The 19,319-nt window shown below is 26.6% G+C and overlaps 2 protein-coding genes across 2 annotated transcripts; one reads left to right on the top strand and one right to left on the bottom strand.

Moving 5' to 3' along the window:
- Positions 1-1,015: 1,015 nt before the first annotated feature.
- LOC127276875 (traf2 and NCK-interacting protein kinase) lies at positions 1,016-14,080 on the bottom strand. Its single transcript, XM_051297564.1, has 18 exons — positions 13,587-14,080; positions 10,620-10,685; positions 7,393-7,449; positions 7,236-7,280; positions 6,596-6,878; positions 6,307-6,518; positions 6,012-6,240; positions 5,667-5,933; positions 5,156-5,334; positions 4,971-5,074; positions 4,707-4,765; positions 4,501-4,577; positions 4,085-4,225; positions 3,241-3,451; positions 2,784-3,004; positions 2,278-2,595; positions 1,896-2,195; positions 1,016-1,762 (listed from the first exon to the last, which is right to left on the bottom strand). Exons 1-18 carry the CDS (start codon positions 13,650-13,652, stop codon positions 1,679-1,681), a joined length of 2,919 nt encoding a protein of 972 aa, XP_051153521.1. The 5' UTR covers positions 13,653-14,080; the 3' UTR covers positions 1,016-1,678.
- Positions 14,081-14,714: 634 nt separating this feature from the next.
- On the top strand, positions 14,715-19,116 carry LOC127276886 (uncharacterized). Its single transcript, XM_051297576.1, has 6 exons — positions 14,715-14,976; positions 15,330-15,383; positions 15,806-16,075; positions 16,203-16,929; positions 17,062-17,270; positions 17,896-19,116. Exons 1-6 carry the CDS (start codon positions 14,881-14,883, stop codon positions 17,968-17,970), a joined length of 1,431 nt encoding a protein of 476 aa, XP_051153533.1. The 5' UTR covers positions 14,715-14,880; the 3' UTR covers positions 17,971-19,116.
- The last annotated feature ends 203 nt before the right edge of the window (positions 19,117-19,319 follow it).

Raw genomic sequence — 19,319 nt, 5'->3', positions numbered from 1 at the left:
TTGATCGGAAATACCGCCAAAGACTTAACCCGGGAGTCTCGAACAAAAAATGTATGGCGCACCTTTAGATTGGTCCAGCGGATGATGAGCTACAATTAAAAAAATTGGGGGAAAAATTTTCGAAAAATTAAATTCGCGAGATAACTTGTCCGGAATACCGCCATTAAAATAGGGAAAAAGTTTCGATCAAAAAATGTATTTCGCTTTTTTAGATTGGTCTAGCGGATGCTGAGCTACACTAAAAACATTTTGGAAAAATTTTCGAGATTAACTAGGAATTTTTTTAAAAGAAATATTAAAATTATCGAAAGAAATTTTTTAATAAATTTGGAAAAATAAAAATTTGGCTAATAGTAAATTCTACGTATGATTTAAATTTGATATAGTTTCAATAAAAACATTTATTTATTCTTATGTATTGAGTTAGAAAAAACACCAATAATAAAAATTTTTTTATTTTTTAATTTTTCATAACTTTCTAAATTTGAAATTATTTCAGTAAAAACATTCACTTTTTTTTATCCGATGAATTAGAAAAAACACTAATAATAATATATTTTAATAATAATTTTTGGAGGGCTAAATAGCCGAAATATTATAGTAAATTTTAAACCACAAACTGTATCAATAATCAAACATCATAACTGTGAAAGGCCTCCAAAAATTATTATTAAATTCATAACACAGTTCGAAAAATTCAACACAATAATATATTTTTATTATAAAAACTTGTGAAATAATAACTATCACATGCTTTCAATTAAGTAATGTGTTGATTGTAAAATACCCAATCAGGACAACTGTAAATAAATTTTAAAAAATCATTAGGAATGTTAAAATTAATAATATAATTTATTTTATTAATAAAAAAATTTATTTTCAAAAAAATTATTTCCAATAAAAACAAAATAGATTTTAAAGTTGTTAAATTTGTTAACCAAAAAAACTATATTATTAATTTTAAAAACTTCAATAAATAATTTCTTCTCTCATGTAAAAAAAGGTAAAATACTGATTTTCAATTATTACAATTTATTTGTAATTAATTATAAAATTGTTTTGAATATTCTGAATAATAAATTTTTAAAAATTTTGGCATTTTCTAGCACTCTAGGATAAATGTACAATTCCAGAACACCAGCATGTTTACGTAGCATTTTGTTTTTAAAATTTGAGTAAAAGTTAGAAAAGTAAAAAATTGTAAAAAATTAAAGATATATAAATTGTTCTAAATATAAAATTCATATGACGATTATTCATAATAAAAAAAAAATGAAAATCCTTTTTTTTTATAATATAAAATTGCTTAACAAAACAATACAATATTTAGATTATATAAAAACAGTGATGTAAATAGATATTTCAATACAGAAATCGTAAATCTTTTCAAAACTACGCTCATATTTTTTTTCAATGACATTGGAGCAAATTGCCAAAATAACATGAAACACAATTTTACATTGTTTTATTTTATAATTTAAATTATTTTTTGTTATTTTTATAGCAATGAACACACACTTCTAGATGTTTTTTCATGGTGGCAGTGAAGAGTAACTGAGCTTCTTTTTTTTTTCTCTCTAAAAATGTATCTTCTTAGGCAACATAACAATATTTTTATGTACTTTAATCGATACGTATGTTGTTGATAATAAAAACTCGTTTGCAGTTCTCTTTATAATCACCAGTTAGCCATACCAGGTTTATTTAAGGTCATAAAATATATTTGACACGAACTGCCACCTTTAGCTGATGAGAAGAATACCTAAAAATGTAAAATAAATTAATTTTCATTTTAGTTAGAAACAAATTTCGAAATATTGTAATTTTTATTATAAATAGAGAACATATTTTTTTTTTTTTATTTTCAATTGTTTTTTTTAACATATTAAATTTACCTTATCATTACGTTCACAAAGAAATTTGAGCCGCTGAGCTTTTTTGTGCATAAAGACGCCATCGAGATGACCACTTTCGACACTTCTTATCTCAATAGCTTTATTGCCCCAACCCATGATCTGTCCAGTGCCAATGTATGCAACACTTGTGGGCATTTCTCCCCATTGCAATACCATTGTCTTTGAAACTCTTCCATATGTATTCACATAAACACCTTCGTTATCATAACATAAAAGTAATTGCATACCGTTGCTATTGGGTAATGCCACAATACAGTGTGGACAAATTGGTCCCTGAGTCTACAAAATTTCAAACAAAAATTATATTAATGAATTTGAATAGAAATTTTTTTTTAAAAATTATAATTTATAATAAACTTACATGCTTGGGTAGATATATATCATACACAGTTGCTGAATCTAAATCTACAGCATGAAAACCATCAGCACTACCGTATATAACTTTTAATCTTGTTCCTTCTTCTACGGTTAAATCAACAAGAAGCGGTCGGTGAGCAAGTTCACCAAATGATTTAAATGCCATAAACTTATGATACGGTTTTGGTGCCCAGGCGTAGATTTCTATAGAATCTTTTAAAGCAATGACAAGAAACTTTATTCTTTCGTATTTTACGATTTTAAAATGAACAGCCCCTTGAAGATCTCCAACATTAATCCATCCATTGCGACGTTCAACTTGCTAAAAGTATTTAATATTTTTTTTTTAAATATCAATACATCCTACTTACTACTTACGATAAAAAATATCATCTAGTTTCATTTTCCAGGAGACAAACAATTATTTTCAATTTTTTCATTAAATTCTCTTAATTTCCTCAATTATATGATAACACAATTAAAAAATATTCTTAATTCATTAATACTTACATCACTGTGTCCATCAGTTCGTAAAATTTTACTCTTTAACCAGGACAAATAATAAACTCGTACTCTATTTTTTTTACCACTAATAGTAACCAAAATATTTTGTCCTTCTAAAACTTCCATTTGTTGAAAACGCCTTCTACTAATTAATTGATAAACTTTTCCTTGTCCACTTCTATCCAATAACATAAGACCATTTTCTGTTCCAATAAGTAAATTGACACCTAAAATAAAAATAATCTATCTAATAATTAAAACAATGTGAATATTAGTATTGAATTGTTTTAATTTTTAATTTGTTTTATTTTTTTATTTAGTATTATTTTGCTTTCAAATTTTTGTTAACTATTATTATTATTATTATATGCAATGAACAAAAATTAAATAAAAAAAAAATATTAGTTATTTTTAAAAATTGTTTTAAAATCAAATTTCGTTATTTTGATCCCACAAAACTTACCCCATAAAGCAGCACAAAGAATTTCGCTATTAAATCGTTTTTTATACTTTCGAATCTCTGGTGTATCGGATGCTAAATCATGACTAGTGGGCGTCACATTCACATTTACGTGCGATTCTCTTCTAGCCGGTCCCGCACCAAAACCAAAAGTAAGAAAAGAGCGTTGCTTTTGTTGAAGCGCTAATGGTGGTGACTTCACTGCTTGTCGATACTAAAACAGAAAAATAAAAGTTGTGTGTCCATCATATTTTTATGTTACGTTAAGGTAAATTATAAAGGAACGCATGAATATTCCCCACACTAAATTTGTTGGAATTTCTACGGTCTCGAAATTAATAAACTCGAATTATGTTACCGAATTTTATAAAATAGAATTTATATTTAATTGAATTTTTATTTAACTGAATTCATAATTAAAGAAATTTTTATTAAGTCTTTTATAAAACAGATTTTCTAATTGTCCGAATTTTCTATTAATATAATTACCATTTTAACAGAATTTATATTCTGCAAAATTTCCATAATACATAATTTTTAATTAACATAATATTTGTTCTTTAATTTAATTCTCATTTAGCAGAATAACTTAACATAATTTTAATTTGACTGAATAAAAGTTCTGTTAAACAAAAATTCTTTATCAAAATGATGTTAAGTTATTCTGCTAAATGAAAATTAGATTAAATTAAAACTTTGAAAATTTTGGAAAATAGAAATTCTGTTAAATAGAAATTATATTAAGTTGAAAATTTGATGAACTAAAGAATCTGTTCGACTAAATAAAAATTCTTAATTATAAGAAGTGAAATTTGAAACATGTTTTTATAAAATTAAAAAAAATCACCTCTTCACTTGTAGATTTATCCTGACGTTGGCTTGGCGATGAAGTTAAAAGATCAGGTAAAACAGAACACGGTCTAGATCCAGGAGATGATTCTGATCTTTGAAAATCAGAACCTGCTCTCATGCGATCTCCTTCGCGGTTCTGTAAAATAATATAAATAGTAATAAAAAAAAAATAAAAAAAAATTTAACATTGTAAATTATTCGCTTGATTGTATTTTAATCATGAAATCTAACTAGATTAGCGCACAAAAACACGAAAGCTAATTAAAATTTTTAAATCAAATAACATACGGTATAAATAGTATTTGAATTGAAACTTTTTTTGATTTCTATTCCAACGAAAATAAACCCTTTTCAATATAATTTTCTAATGTTTTCAAAAAAAAAAAACATTTTTCAAATTGAAATAATTACCCTTTTCATGACTAGTGTACGATCTCCTGATTCTTCTTCGTCTGGAGTTGGAGGTAATGGACGATTTGGTGCTCCACCTAAGCGAAAGTTTAATTTGATTATTTAATGACTAATAAAAATTAATCAAAAATTAATAAATAATTAATTTAATAAATTATTTATTTAATTAATAAATTGGTATTGTGAATACAGGTCAATGAAATTACCTTCATGATGTGAATTGTAAGCATTATGGGAAGAAGTCGATGATGATTCCGACGTTGGTCTGAAAAATAAAAGAATATTATTTAATATTTTATGTTTTCTTCTTCATAATTTTTAGTAATTTTTTTTTTTATTATTAATTAAAGGATCTTTCTAGTTTTGGCTGCTGCCAAAATGTTAAGCTAATAAATAACGTTATTTATTGACTTCCTTTATTTAATATAATTCAAAATTAATTTACTCATATTAGGTGAAAGAAAACTTACAGAGGTTTTGGCGGATCACTGGCGAGTAACGTCCCATCGTTTCTTATATTAATTCCACTATTTTCTTCAACATCATCATCACTGTCACTTTCAATTGACACTGCCTGTAAGAAAAAAAAAAATATTTTCAATTGTTGATTAAAATAATTACTTATTATTAGCAAAAAAAAAAGGTAATTACTTACCGTAGGCTTAAATATATGACTGTTTCTTTGCGATACTGCTTGACCAGAAGAAATTATATTGCCTCCTGCTGAAGAGGATTGATGATTTGAAGGCGGTGTAGAAACTTTATGCGATTGACGAGGCTCATCACGTGGTGTAGGAGGTAAAGGTCGACAAGGTGGTTGTGGATCTGGTACAACTATTCAAAAAATTTGAAATATTCTATGAATTTTTGAAAACTTGGAATTCAAAGATCATCATCTATTTTCTACACAAAATCTCCAGTATTTATTTCTTTAAATTTTTTCCTAATTTACTAAGGTAAACGTACCGGTACCTGGAAGCTATTGAAAAGGGTCTCAAATTTATCGCTGTTTTTTGTACTAAGATAATAATACTCCATTAGTTAATTTCCTTATATTTTTTTTTTTATATTTTTAATATTACTTGTGATGAATTGTTTAGGATATCCATTATTTAATAAAATTTGTTTTGTGTCTTATTGCTAGAAAATTTTCAAACAATAAATACCAATAAGTCTGTGAGGTATTGTCGGTCTAGATGGTGGTCCAGGTTCTGGTATTTCTTTAGCATTTTTATTTCCACATTGTTTATTATCCTTTATGGCTGGCATTGGAGTACTAATTTCTTGTGTTAAAGTTCTACCTTCTTGAATTTGTTGGAAATTACGACGAAGTGTATCACCGCCAGGTGCTTGAACAATTGAAGATGGTTCACCAGCTAAAGCTGGTTCATCCTCTTCATTTTCACTTCCACTATATCGATAATCATCTCGTTCTATAATGATTAAATTTTTCAATTAATAATAAAAAAATTTAAACTAAAATATTTATTTTTTTTTAATAAATATAATACCTTTCTCCTGTTTACGTTTTTTACAACGATCTATGTGATCTTTAAGTTGTATTCTCACTTGTCTTTCTGTTGGCTGATCACGAATAAATGGATGTTTCAAAAGTTGTTCAGTGTATGGACGTTGATGATAATCTTTAACAAGAACAGTTTCTATAAATCCATGGAATTTTTTTGCCCATTTCTTTGATTTAAGTCTTGGTGGTGGATTTCTTGGTATCAAGAAAAGAGCCTGTGGAAAATAATTATTTTAATTGTTTGTATACAAAAATATAATTATTTATTTTTTTATACTTACGCGCATTGGATGTAAATCACAAAGAGGAGGCTGAGATTCTGCCATTTCTAATGCTGTAATTCCAAGAGACCAAAGATCACTTCTATTATCATATGTTGCATCTGGATTTTCATCACAAGCAATAACTTCAGGTGCCATCCAGTATGGCGTTCCAATAAATGTATTTCTGCGGCCAATTGTTCTGTCCAATTGTGCGCTTACACCAAAATCAACTGGAAAATATATTATACAGTTAGAAAAAAAAATATTTCTCAGATCGGATTAATAAAAATTTTTATTTATATTGTACCTAATTTGACCTCAGCATTATCAGTTAGTAAAACATTTTGTCCTTTTATGTCCCTATGAATGACCTTATTACTGTGAAGATAGCTAAGACCTCTTAATATTTCCCTTGATATATATGCAATCCATTCTTCTTTTAAGCTTTGTCCTTTGGTTGATTTTACCAGATCCGTTACGGATCCAGCTCCACAATATTCCATTACAAGCCATAATTGATCGTCTTTGCCTGGTGGTGACTTCTTTACAAAAGCACCATAATATGTTGCTATGTTTCTATGATTAGAGTACTGTAAAAAAAATGTTTAGAAAATTTGTCAAAATTCAATTAATTTCCTCCGATAGATTAATTATTTAATGCCACCAAGAAAAATTTTAAACATTTTAAAAACTCCTTAAAAATACATGTTGGGGGGTGGGGACTTGCTTCTCCATATTTACAATTTCGAATATTGCGAATCCTCTTTGAAAATAGAATTTAAATTCTGCTAAAAAAAATATATTATAATAATTATTTAACAGTAAATTTTATTGTAAAATTTATTTATTTTATCTTTTAATTGCTATATCGAAAAATTACAGCAAACTAATTAGAAGTAAAGACCGTGATTATTATTTGTTTTTAATTTATTCTTGACTATACTCACCCTTTTGAGAACGTTAATCTCCAACTTTATTTCTTCTTCTTCATCCTGAAATAATTTTAAAAATTAAAAATTCAGGATAGAAAAATAAATAAATTGTACCGTGAATCAATTATTATTAATCATTTAAAATATACTCAAGTTTATTTTTAAATTTTACCTCAGTAACATCCATCACTTTTATAGCTGCCAGTTGTCCTGTTTTTGTATGACGTCCCTGAAAAATAAAACAAAAAGAAGAATTAATTAAACCTCTTCACTATCTACGAAATTTTCTTTCGATTTTCTATTAATTCATATAAAACGACACAATTGGTACTCGAAATTATTATTTGCGATAATCCAATAATTTTCTCGTTCAATTTGTTCACAATATTAATAAAACAATTCATATAAAACGACACAATTATTATAAATCTTGAATTATAATCGGTGATTCTATTATAATTATTCCGCAGAATATAACGATGATTCCTCATTCGAATCACATAATCTGAACCTAGATGAAACCTGTCCACCTACTTTGTGCTAATAGTATTTGAGTAAGCCATGTCCCGTGTGCAAACGAACAACAGTTTTAACTTGGATCTTATTAAGTTTTAGGAGATCAACAGCAAAGCTCCTTTTGAGTTTTAACCCTTAGCTTGTCTACCTACCCGAGTTCCTGCCAACTTCGATTCCATCTTTTTATTACTCCTTTAACGATGCTTCACCGATTACCACCGATTCCGAAACTATAATTGATGTCTCAAACTAACTACGGACTAAGGAATCCGCTTCCTTATTTCTTCTGATTCCCCAGTGACCTAGTTAACCAGATTAGTGAGTTTATCTCTTGAACCAATCCAGAGCTTTACGACACTCCCGGTGTCTCCCAATCTAATCTTATCCAAAACAAGCTTATACCGAAGTCCCCTAGTACGAGTGTTGGTACTTAAGTCACAAGACCCAATACAAAAATCACAATTCTTAATCTAATTACATATAAATCTTAGGGCTTTTTCACATGAAGCAGATTAGCAGAATAGATTTTAAATCTATTCTGCTAATCTGCTCCATGCGACAGAGCCCTTTATCTGATCGCAATCTTAACTTCAACTACTACTACTACAAATCCGCCAGTATCAGTACTTCGGTTTCCAGTTCCTTCTGCCCAAACTAGCTTCGTTCCCATTTACACCCACTTTATTTAATCTTTACATTACTATAATCTATTCATCTATTCCTTTAACCACCCATATTAATATTCCTTCCTTTCCTACTTTTTCTATTTCCCTATCTACCCCTATCTCTCTTAATTCTTTCTCCAAGCTATACATTTTTCTCCAAATATTTTCCTAATCCTTCCTCCATTTTATTTCCCACTTTTCCCTTCTTGTAATTTTTTTACCTCCTGACTTATTAGTTCAATCTTCTTTTCTATTTCATCCGCTATGTCACCCTCTTGCTTCATTCTTTTTAATATTTCATCATGTAACGTTTGTAATTGTAAGAATCAATATTTTAGCTCGCCGAGACAGGGTTCATTTTGATTCCAACAAAAATAATAACAGGATAATTACTGGTTAATTACAAACTTAAACAAATTATTTATTTACAACGGTATTTACAGGTGAAAAATATACAGGCGTACATATAAATCGCGGAAGTTGGTTTCACACAACGATTTATCGGCGTCTATCGCGATACGTTGAGCCGCGGAATCGAGAATTGGCATCAATCTGGTAATGTCGCTTATTTGAGCCGCGCATTAACGAAATCGGCTTCTACTCGCAGCGATGAACCGTGAAATCAATTGTAATACTGCCTAAAAATTCGCGATATTCTGGTGAACTACGAATAAAACTCGTAGTTCTAATTATACGAAGAGTAAAACTCTAAGTATATCTACAAACGGTAATAAAACGGAAAATTTACTTTAAACTGCGGGAATACAATATTTCTTTACTATACATTTGTTACGTTGCTTTACCTCTTGATACGTTACTTTACAATATTTCTTTACTAGACATTACGTTACTTTACATCGCGAAACATTACTTTTACAATTCGTTACTATACACTATTTACACATAAAACCGATATAATGTTCGACGGGTAAAACCCGACGAACGAGTGTAAAACTCTCTACAAAGATTTTCGGAGTAAAACTCCTAGTCAAGTGGGTAAGACCCACCCGGATTCCGTGTAGCACGAGAGTGATGCGGCCCGTGCGGCGAAATCGGGTACTACGTCTTTGTGCTCTGCGGTCGGTAACATGTTTATCGACGCGCGATAATATTTAGTACAAATATTTACCGGCCGATTTCTAACTATCATTACAATCAAATTGATCATCATGACGCACTTTTTCAGTTTCTACAAATTTCTCTTCGCAAAATTCCATGATTTCTAGGTGATAAATGATAAAATTTCCATGATACTTTAAAACTCACTATAAACATAAATTATGACGAATTAAAATACTAAAAATGGGATTTGTAGAAACCCTGCCAACTTATAGGAACTATTTAGAAGGCCGTACACAACATAACTCAATAGTTAACAAAAATTTATTTTTAATTCTGAATTTAAATGATGCGTTGATTAAAAAAATATAATTTTTGTTGGTATAATTATCCCGGTTGACGGTACATCATAATTCATCTCTTAGATGAATGCAACACATTGGAAACAAATATATTCGCCTCCAAAAATTTAAAAAAGGTGCTAAGGATAATAAAAATTTTCTTAAAATTTTAGAATATATTCAGCATACCTTCTTCTTTTAAGAATATCAACGGCTATTATTAAAATTATAAGTTGAAGATATACTAAAAGTTTTAGAGTAAATATTTAAAAAAAAAAATAGTCTAGAATATTTTATTCTTAATTTCAGAATACTTTTTTTCGGTGTAATAAATGTAATAAAAGCAGTATCTCACGTCTTGTGTGGGACCTCATAGTACACTTTATAGGGGTTCAGTAAGAGGGAATTTTTAGTGGGGGGGAGTATTATAATCAAGAGTGCCTGCATTATTAGTCAGCATAGGGGAGACCGGGGTGTATTGAAACACTTACACTACTCCAGAAAAACTATTCTGGAAAATAAAGTGTATATATAATGGATATCGGATCGTTTTTTCTTTAAGTTAAAGCTGAGATATTAGAATAATCTGTACGATAAACTTTTAATTAATATAAAACACCATCTTAACAAGAATCAACACAAAAATTCTTGCACAGTAAAATTTTTCTTTTCCTCTAAAATTTTATATATGCAAAATAGAAACTTTTGTCACAAAAATTAAAATAATCGTCTGAGCCGGTTTCGAGAGAACTTGTGAATGTCGTCGAGGCACGATTAATTATTTTAATGATTACCAAAAGAATAATAAAATTACTTACTTTATAAACCTGTCCATATGTTCCATTTCCAACAACTTCTATCAGCTCAAAAATTCCAGCAGGATCCTAAAGAAAGTAAAATTAAATAAATTTTATGTCTATACTAATTTTTTCATATAGATTTTATTTACTTTTAGTAAATTTGTATAGTTACAATTGAAACAATTTCAAAACTTTCGAGATTTAAGTCTCAACAGTCTCAAGTTTCAACAGTTTTAAATCTCAATTATTTCAAATATTAATAGTTTAAATGGTCTTAAGGCTCATCAGTCTTATATATTTCAATGGACTCAAGTCTCAATTCTCAATAGTTTAAAATTTTTTTAAGTTTCAGTAGTCTCAAATTTCTCAAGTCTTAAAAATATTACATCTCAATAGTCACAAGTACTATCAGTCTCAAATCACTACAGTTTCAACAGCCTTAAGACTCCAACTTCTTAAATCTCAATGGTCTCAAGTCTCAACGATCTCAAGTCTCAATGGCCTCAAGTCTCAACGATCTTTAGTCTCAATGATCTCACGTATTAACAGGTTTCAAAAGTCTCAAGTCCTAATAGTCTCAAATTTCTCAAGTCTCAATGGTCTCAAGTACTATCAGTCTCAATAGTTTGAATCGTCTCAAAACTTACAATTCTTAGGTCTCAATGGTCTCAAATCTCAATAGTATCAAGTCTCAACAGTTTCTACAGCATCAAAACTCATAAATCTTAAGTCTCAATGATCTCAAATATCAAGTCATAATGATCTTAAGTACTATTAGTCTCAAACAGTCTGAAGTCCCAATAGTCTCAAATTTCTCAAGTCTCAATGTTCTCAAGTACTATCAGTTTCAACGGCTTCAAAACTCAAAATTCTTAAGTCTCAATGGTCTCAAATCTCAACAGTCTCAAGTACTATCAGTCTTAAATCTCAAGAGTTTTTACGGTCTCAAAACTCAACATTCTTAAGTCTCAATTGTCTCAAATTTCAATAGTCTGAAGTCCCAATAGTTTCAAATTTCTCAAGTCTCAAAAAGTTTAAAGTCTCAATATTCTCAAGCACTATCAGTTTCAACGGCTTCAAAACTCAAAATTCTTAAGTCTCAATGGTCTCAAATCTCAACAGCCTCAAGTCTCAACAGTTTCTAGAGCATCAAAACTCATAAATCTTCAGTCTCAATGAACTCAAATATCAAGTCATAATGATCTCAAGTACTATCAGTCTCAAGTCTCAACAGTTTCTACTGCCTCAAGACTCAACATTCTTAAGTCTCAATTATCTCAAATGTCAACAGTCTTATGTCCCAAATCTCTCCATTCTCAATAATTTTAAGTCTCAATGATCTCAAGTCTCAACGGTTTTAATTTTAATATACATAACGGTTGGATGGAACAAAAAGACTATTATTATTATACTTTATTTGTTAATCATAATGAATTAATAATTAATTACAATTATTTTGCGTTAAAAATGCTAATGGAATTTTTAAAAAATCAATTAGTTGCATTTCACCCTATAAAGGTATTTTTTTTCAAATCATTCTGAGTCTTGTAATTAATAAGAAAATTTATGAAATAAAATTTCATTTAAAAATTTCAGTCACGTGTAATATATTGCTATTTAAATTAAAATTGCCAAAAAAAAATCACTTTTGAATATGAACTTAAAGGAAAATTTCCATCCCTTAAATTAGCCATAGTACACCTAAGAATTTTTCAACTTTCTTTATAATCAATAACTTATATATATATATATATATATCAAGAGTGATGAAATTAATGTGGTCGACCTAAAGGCATTTCCTCATCAGTATCTGAAAGATACTAAGAATGCATGACTCAGAAAATTCTCTCTACTTAAACTCAATTACAATAGAACAAGTTGCAATGAAAATTCTGTTTACTGGTATAGAGTTTTTATTGAAAATACTTTTTTTTCACAATTTTATAAGAAAAAATTAATATTTGAATTTTTTTAAAATTAAGCTTAACTATAAAAATGCAATTTTTTTTTCAAATGTTTTATCTAATCAAATATTTTACATTTTACCGTTTCAACATATTTTTTGCAATTTTTTTAAAAAAAAACGGTTTTTTGCATTTTTTTTTTCAAAATTTTTAATATAAAACTATAAAATTAGCCTTCTTTTGAAATTTTACTCAAAAACAATTTTTTGTTTTTAATCAATAATTTCAATTTTGCAATATTTAGAAAAAAAAACATACTCTAACAATTTTTTGTTAATTTTTTGAAAAGTAATGTTTTGGAAATTTTTTTAGTAGAAACCTATTTGTACCAAAAATATTCTATCTAATTTTAAATGTTTCTCAAATCAATTATTATTTACTCGAAAATTTTTTATCATTACTGATTTCAAGCGAAATTAAATATAAATTTAAGATAATTAAATTTTAAAGAATTTTTTTTATTTAAAATTACATTTTATATGTAGAAATAAATTTTTTTTCAAATTAATTTATTAATGTTAACTTAATTAATTTTTAATTAATCATTTATTTATATAATATAAATAATATAATAATGATCTAATTAAATATTATTTAATTATTATTAGTGAAAAATAAGTTTTTAAATTTTACTTCTATTCATTAGTGAGTCACATAAAAAAAAAGATAAGGAAATAAAAATAATAAACTGTAAAAAATTAATATATATAAATTTCGCAAATAATAATTTAAAAAAATTTTTTTTTAAAGATGACATTAGACTAAAAGTAATCAGTAATTTACAGAAATATTACTTTACTTTCAATTCATAAAAATGAAAACTAATATTTTTTTTTTTTAAACTACTTACATCCTAAAAATATAAAGAAATTAATTTCAGTTCTAGGTTAGTCATCACTATTTGTTATAATAAAAAAAAGATAATTATACTTAATTATTTTTTGTTTGACAAAGAAATATAAAAATAATGTTATTTTTAATATGTACATAATTTGTTTACAAATGCATAATATATACATACCTTGAGTGCATTTAAATCAATGTCGTCAAGTGAACAATTGACGCTTGGTGTCAAAGTATGCGCCATCTTGATACTTGAATTATTCTTGATAGTTTCGTTTTTTTTTTCTTTTTTCTTTAATCACGTAGGAAATGAAAAAAAAATGTAAAAAATATTCTTCGGAATATTTATTTACCCAATAATATGTGTTACCGAGATTAATATATAGAAAAAGCAGAATGTGACAAAGAAGATTCAATTACTATTATAAAGAAACATGTCAAAAATTGCACTTGTTTTACATTACTATATCATTTTTCAAATGACTTTTCTTAATAGTTAAAAAAAAATAAAAATAACACTTGGAAGTTACTTTTGTGACTTAAATAGAAAAAATTGATACTGATAACACATTGTTCACAGTAGTTATACACTTGAAAAAAATCGAAGTAAACTTTCTTCTCTCTGCATGATCTAAGCACCCTAGTCCCAGGTCAGTACATCTTTTCTTTGACATATGCAATCATAAAGTAATAATATTCAAATAGAGAGATAACATGTATTTGAAAAACTGTGCAAATGAAAAAGTGAGATAGAATAACATTATACTTTGTCTTCGTTTCATTCAAATACGATAAAACGTCCCAAATGTATCATCATTCTGAAAGAGTTAAGGTGCTTACATATCATTTTGGTTTTCGATGCATTTTCACGGAGAATCACTGAATTTGATTGGCTTTGACAAATATCCCATTTTCACAGTGAAAATTGAATATTGTTAGAGCCAATTAAATTCAGTGATTCTCCATGAAAATGCATACTCGCCAAAAACCAAAAAGGTATGCACCTTTTTTCTTACACGTAACTTCTCAACCCTGTAATAAGAAACCTAAAGGTGCCTTTGGGGCAATAATTTTAATAAAAGAAAATATTAAGGCGCTTTCACACCTTTTTGGCTGCCTGCAGGTTACCATGGCAACGCATGAGAGTGAGTGCGATAGAAAATTTGAATATTCAAATTTTCTGTCTCACTCAAACCCGTGCGTTGCCATGGTAACCTGCAAGCAGGCAGGCAGACAAAAAGGTGTGAGTGCGCCATTATATGTTTTCAATTATAAATTTCAATGTAAACTTAACTTTATGTTTACATTCATTGCCCTGACAAGTGAAACGGCGGAAATCCAATCCAACCAACAAATTCACACTGAAAGAAAAACCGCCATGGTTGTAGTAAATATTTATGTTTTTTGATTACTTTTAAGGTGTAAATGTACTTTTGTTTTATGTAATATATTTGGAGAAGAAAAAAAAAACGATGGTCGACGGAAATATTTCTATGGAAGAAGACACTGAATTGCGAGATTTAGTTGTACAAACTCTTGAGAACAATGGAGTTCTCGCAAAAGTTCGTGTAAGTAATGAAATATAATTTATAAATATTAAATAAATACTATTATGGCATTTTTCATAACTATAGGTATGATAGTTTATTTTTATATTTTTTTTCGAAGTTTAAAAATTAAATTCATCAATTTGCATATTTGGAATGTTTATTTCTTTTATTAATATAATTTGTCTGTGTAATAATTACACAATATTAGCCATATGATTTGTGAGTGAATTTTTTCTTAAATAAAAATTTTATTTTCTATAATATTTTATAAAAATAAAGTATTAGTCCCCTATTTTTAAATTTTCATTCCTCTATTTCCCCCAAAAAAAATATTTTTTACGATCTCTATGAATTCCATGATTTTATTTCAGGCTGAGCTACGAGCAAGTGTGTTTTTGGCGCTTGAAGAACAGGAATCTGTTATGGTAAGTGCGAAATAAAATTTAATTAGTAAATATTTTTTAAATGTAAAATATATAAGTAATATAAAATATTTAATTAGAGTTCAAAATTATTATTTTATCGACTTTTTCAAAAAAAACAAAAAAAAATGCGATTTCTTTCGATGCGTTAATTAAATATTACTTTGAAAAAAATTTTAATTATTTGATTGAATAAATAAAAATAAATAAAATTATTTTAACATTTTCAATTAATTCAATATCTAATTGAAAATAATTTAATTTATTTCATTGCATAATTGAAAAAATGTTTTTTTTTTAAACTCTAATTGTTTCAAAATTTAATTAATCTTATTTTTATTGGTAAAAATCTATTGTTAGAAATTTTGATAATTTCTTAATTGAATTCAAAGAAATTTTCAATTTTCAATTGTCAATTTTTTTAGATTCCTGAACCTCTTCTTAATAAAACTGTAAAACAGTACCTGCAAAGTTCAGAAGGAAAATTATTATTTTCTTTAGTCAGAGAATTTCTTGAGTATTTTGGATTAGATTACTCAATATCTGTATACGATCCAGAAACTTATTTTGGAAAAGAATATAATTATGTAGGAAGAAAAAAATTGTCCGAAGAATTGGGCATAAGCTCCACTGAACCATTGCTTGGAGAAATATTAAAAAATAATATCAATGGTGCCTTTATAACTCCACAAAAGGTAGGATAATTTTACAATTATTTTTATAAACGAATTTTAATTTTAAACGATTTTTTCCATATTACTATGTTTTTAAAATTTAATTAATTATTTTTGCTAATAAGGTAATAAATTTTTTTTTTTATAGAATAATGACAGTAATAGAACGAACGAATTAGATGTAATTCCAACTCGTTTAAATAATACAACATTTGATATTAGTATTCCAAAATTATTAAAAAATAGTTCCTCGCTCGATTGCAACGATACGGACATATCGGAAAAAGTGGAAAAAAATAATTACGATTCAACATCACAATTTCCATTAAATGTGACAATAACAGATAAGAAAAAATCTGAAATCGATTGCAATACTAGCCTAAACAGTAAATTAAAAAATATTTCAAATGATTCAATTGATACATCAGAATACAACGAAATTGACAGTAAATTATTAACAAAAACAACTGATAATGTTGATAGTACAGAAAAATTATTAAACGAGAACAAAGAAAAATTAGATCAAATTAAATTAACTGAAGAAATTCAAATAAATAATGAACCTTTAATAAATGAGGTGAAAACAATTCAAACTGAAAATACCTCTAAACAAAAAACTTTAAATATAATAGAAAATAATGTACAAAATAAAAAGAAAAACCTACTAGAAAAACCATTTGAAAAAAGTGTATATTTTGACGAGATAATTATTGATGGGAGAATTGAAAAAGTTGATGTATTATTAAATAAATCCGATTCTTTATTAGGTGAATTACCTCCATTAATTACTCAAACAAATTCTATATTTAGCGATCTACCACCATTAAATTGTAAGAAAACTAATATAAGTGACTTGAAGCAATTAATGCAAATTGGTGAGTATTAGATATTTTTTTCTCTATGTTAAAAAAAAATTTGAAAATTTCAAAACACTTTTTTTTAACAATATTATCTAATTAGAGGGTGATTTATTGATTTTTGATAAAAAAAAATATATATATTTCCAGCGACTGATGTGTCTGATAATTATGATGAAGATTTTATTTCATCTGCTTCTGGCAGTGCTAATGAACAGAGTCCTTCTAAAGAGCCAAGTAAATCCAATTTGTCCTTAAAATCACCAAGCAAAGGAGAAGACACCTTGTACAATGAAGAGGTTCTAAAAAGCGAAGATATAAGTGAAGAGATTGAAGAAATAATTAGCGGTAAATCACTTGTAAGTATTGAATTATAAGTATTTTCTTTTTAATAAAAAAAAAAAAAAAATTCTTTTGAAGTTTCTATATAATGTTCAACATTTTTTTGTAACGAAACAATTTTAGATTCAACTATTTTTTTTAAATTAAAAATTCTGTAAAGTTTAATTATTCACAGAAATTTAAAAAAAACTACAGCAATTCAAATTTGCAAAAATTTATTTCAATTAAAATCTTCTGAAATTCAATCATTTAAAGAATTTCAATTAAAAAATCTTTAAAACTTAATTATTGTCAGAAATTTGTTTTAAATTATTGAAAATAATTAATTTTGCAAATAATTCGAGTTAATAATTCAATTTTAAAAAATAAAAAAAAAATTGTGTAATTCGAGGCCTATTATTGAAAACCTTTTGAAATATTTTCATTAGAGTAAGGAAAAAAATTTTAATTTTGACTTAAAATCAGGGAAAAACAAAATAATATTTTTGTATCAACCCTGTAATATTAATTTGAAAAAGGCAGTAAAAGCTTCAAAAATATATTTAAAAAAAAAGGAAAAATTAACTAATATGTGGAAAATATGATCCAGAAACTTAATTTTAAATTAATATTCCAATATTTATTAAAATTGCTTTCTTTCAGCTTGATGATGTGTTTGATAAAAAGGTGACAAAATTCTCAGTGAACGTTGCTGCTGATTACATTGAAGAGATATAATCTTCGTTTCACTTGAAAAATGTTTTTTCAATTGCATTTTAAATGTTTTATCCCCCCCCCTAGATATGTAATTTTTTTATATATATTTTTTTTCTCGTGATTAAATATTTTTCAAATCAGTCCAATCTGTAGAATCTTTAAATGCTTCAGAAATTAATACATTTTTTTAGAATTAAAATAATTTTTCAAGTTCATTTACGGAACATTAAAGTTTAAAAAAAAATTTTTTTTTCTATATAAATACATAAATTCTGTATAATTTATGAAATATTTGTTTTTTGAAGAAATACTTACATTGTGTATATACAGTCAAAACACTTTCATTTTTTTGTGTGGACAATTTTTACTTTATTTTTATGTAATAATTTTTTAAGTCCATTGTTAATTCTCATTTATATTTAAATTTTTTTGGTAAAGTTGTTCTTTTTAGATAAGAAGTAATTCTTAATGTTATTTATTGCAAATAAAAAAAAGTGTATTTTTCCCTAAAGTTTATAATTTTAGATATAAATCAAAAGTTTATAAACTTAAAATAATTATTTATATGAAAAAGTTGAATTTTTCTTTTTTTGTATCAACGAAAATTAGTGAAATCGTTTTGTTTAATTGTAATATATATTTTTTTTTTAATCTCAAGACATTTTACCATTAAGCAAACTTAATCAAACGTAAGGCCTTGATTCAGAAAAAAAATGTTACTACAAACTACAGCTCAAGAATGTCGCATTGCAGGAAAACGTAGAAGGAAGGAACAAAAAATACAGTGAGCTGAAATATGTGTATTTTGCTAGTGATTAGCAATTTTCTATTTTCTATAAATGCCAAATGGAAAATATTTTTCTACTTTCTGTAGCATAAGCGTAATAAAACGATATGTAAATAATCAATGTTATGTAAAAAAAAAACAAAAACACAAAGAAACAGTAACGGGTAAATAAAAAATTTCCCCGTGTCTCTTTAAAGATTATAATCAGATTTTAAAAATTTGTTTATTTTTTGGTGTTGTATTCATACTAAGGTAAACAAAATATTTCCTTTTACGCTCTTCTGCACAAGCGTCTGGTACAATTATTCCTATAGTAATATAATTCTTAAATATTATTATGTAATTATAATTCGCATAAAATATAAGTGTATTTCTTTTTATTCACAGTTATGATATATTTGATATAATTGACATAGCTTTAAGTAAAAACAAGTTGACAAAAAAAACACAAGTTTTTAACTACATTAAACGCTTTTTTGTAAAACAAAAAAAAAAAAAAAAATACAAAAAAAAAATAATTTATAGAATATTATTTTCCATAAAAGGCTCATAAAAAAAATCGTTCACATCAGAAATATCAGAA

This window comes from Leptopilina boulardi, unplaced genomic scaffold, assembly GCF_019393585.1.
Source record: "Leptopilina boulardi isolate dan_hultmark-lab unplaced genomic scaffold, ZJU_Lbou_2.1 LbouV2_155, whole genome shotgun sequence".
NCBI classification, from domain to species: Eukaryota; Metazoa; Arthropoda; class Insecta; order Hymenoptera; family Figitidae; genus Leptopilina; species Leptopilina boulardi.
Note: the sequence above shows the minus strand (reverse complement) of the source record. Positions and strands in the feature narration are given on the sequence as shown.